The 1380-nt window shown below is 55.2% G+C and overlaps 1 protein-coding gene across 1 annotated transcript; it reads right to left on the reverse strand.

Annotated features, from left to right (window-relative positions):
• Positions 1-293: 293 nt before the first annotated feature.
• On the reverse strand, positions 294-1034 carry LOC120837990. The gene has a single exon (XM_040207698.1). The coding sequence runs from the start codon at positions 1032-1034 to the stop codon at positions 294-296; it is 741 nt and encodes a 246-aa protein (XP_040063632.1).
• Between the last annotated feature and the right edge of the window lie 346 nt (positions 1035-1380).

The following is a 1380-nucleotide window of genomic DNA, read 5'->3' on the forward strand; positions in this document are numbered from 1 at the left end:
CCAAGCTCTGAGTTGCACCTTCTAAGCCTTTGGGCCAGCCGATTCGAGGAAGTGGAACAGTGCTGAGGGATTGGAAACTCTATGCTGCTCACTTACGGCCCAGTGGAATATGTAAGGCAGACCTTAAAGACCTCAAAAAGCCTTGACCAGTGCAATGAGGTAATGAAGCACAACATCACGTCAACAACATGAGACACGGGAGACGTGTACGACACGCATCCGATTTTACAGCATATGAGTGGTCCTTAAAAGGACCGTTTTGTTTTTAGGGTTGATCCCCCTCGATGTTGACATCACGGGTCGTCGAGGGGCCCCACACTGGACATGTCACTCTCAGAAGAAGTGTCACCTTCATTAAGAGCGATGACGATTGGCTCGATGTGAGCACTTGTCGTTCCTCCTTGTTTGAAGCTTTCTTCCACTTCGACGACATGCCTCACAGCGTTGCACCAGTTACTAGCCGTGACCTGCTCAGCTTCTTCTTTGAGGAGTCTCTCAACGTCGCCAATCTTGAACATTGTGTTTCGGGCTGCGACACGATTCTTGATCTGTGCCCAGATGAGTTCAATTGGGTTGAACTCACAGTGGTAGGGTGGAAGCCTGACCACTGTGCAACCAGCCCTTTCTGCAGCAGTGTCCACACGGTACTTCACGTACTGCGGCTTGACCGACGACACGATCTCAAGGAGCTGCCTCTTCAGCATCTTGGCGTCCCAAGCAATACCTTTCGACGTGAGCCAGCCCTGGATGAGCTCCTTCCGGGAACTGGTCGTCGGCACCGCCTCTAACTGCCGGGAATGGTACGGGGCATTGTCCATTACGATGACACTCCCCGTCGGCGGTTTTTGGAGGACATCATCGAACCACTTTTCGAACCGAGGGCCGTCCATTTCCTCGTGGTAGTCGCCGGTTTTTTTGCCGCGGAAGACGTCCAGGCACCCAGGGACAAATCCATCTTCGCTGCCGATATGCGTAACGATGAGGCGCTGGCCCTTCCCCGACGGCTGCTTCAGGCCCGTTGTGAGACCTCGCATGAAGGCGTCGTGGGACGAGGTCACAGTGCTGTCCACCCACACCGTCGAGGCAGTGTGCCCGGCCGTCACCCACGTCTCGTCGAGGTAAAAAATCTGGCGGCCCTCTTGCCTGTGACGCGTGATGTCCCGCAAGTACGTCTGCTGCCAAGCGACGATGTCGTCTCGCTCGACCATGAGCGAGTTTCGAGCCCTCCTTTCTCGCCTGAAGCCGATGTCAAGAAGGAGACGACGCACGGTCCACGCCTGCAGCGAGGGGAGTTCTGGGCTTGTGCGGAACTCGGCTGCTATCTTTTCAACCGTGGGCATCTCGTTCCGGCGAAAAAACCGATGCACACACGATCTTAAG

This window comes from Ixodes scapularis, unplaced genomic scaffold, assembly GCF_016920785.2.
Source record: "Ixodes scapularis isolate PalLabHiFi unplaced genomic scaffold, ASM1692078v2 PGA_scaffold2__306_contigs__length_199485367, whole genome shotgun sequence".
Taxonomy (NCBI): Eukaryota; Metazoa; Arthropoda; class Arachnida; order Ixodida; family Ixodidae; genus Ixodes; species Ixodes scapularis.

Bases quoted from the DNA above. Each gene is read 5' to 3' on its own strand.
- LOC120837990 (XM_040207698.1), bottom strand. From the start codon at position 1,034: ATGCGAGGTCTCACAACGGGCCTGAAGCAGCCGTCGGGGAAGGGCCAG.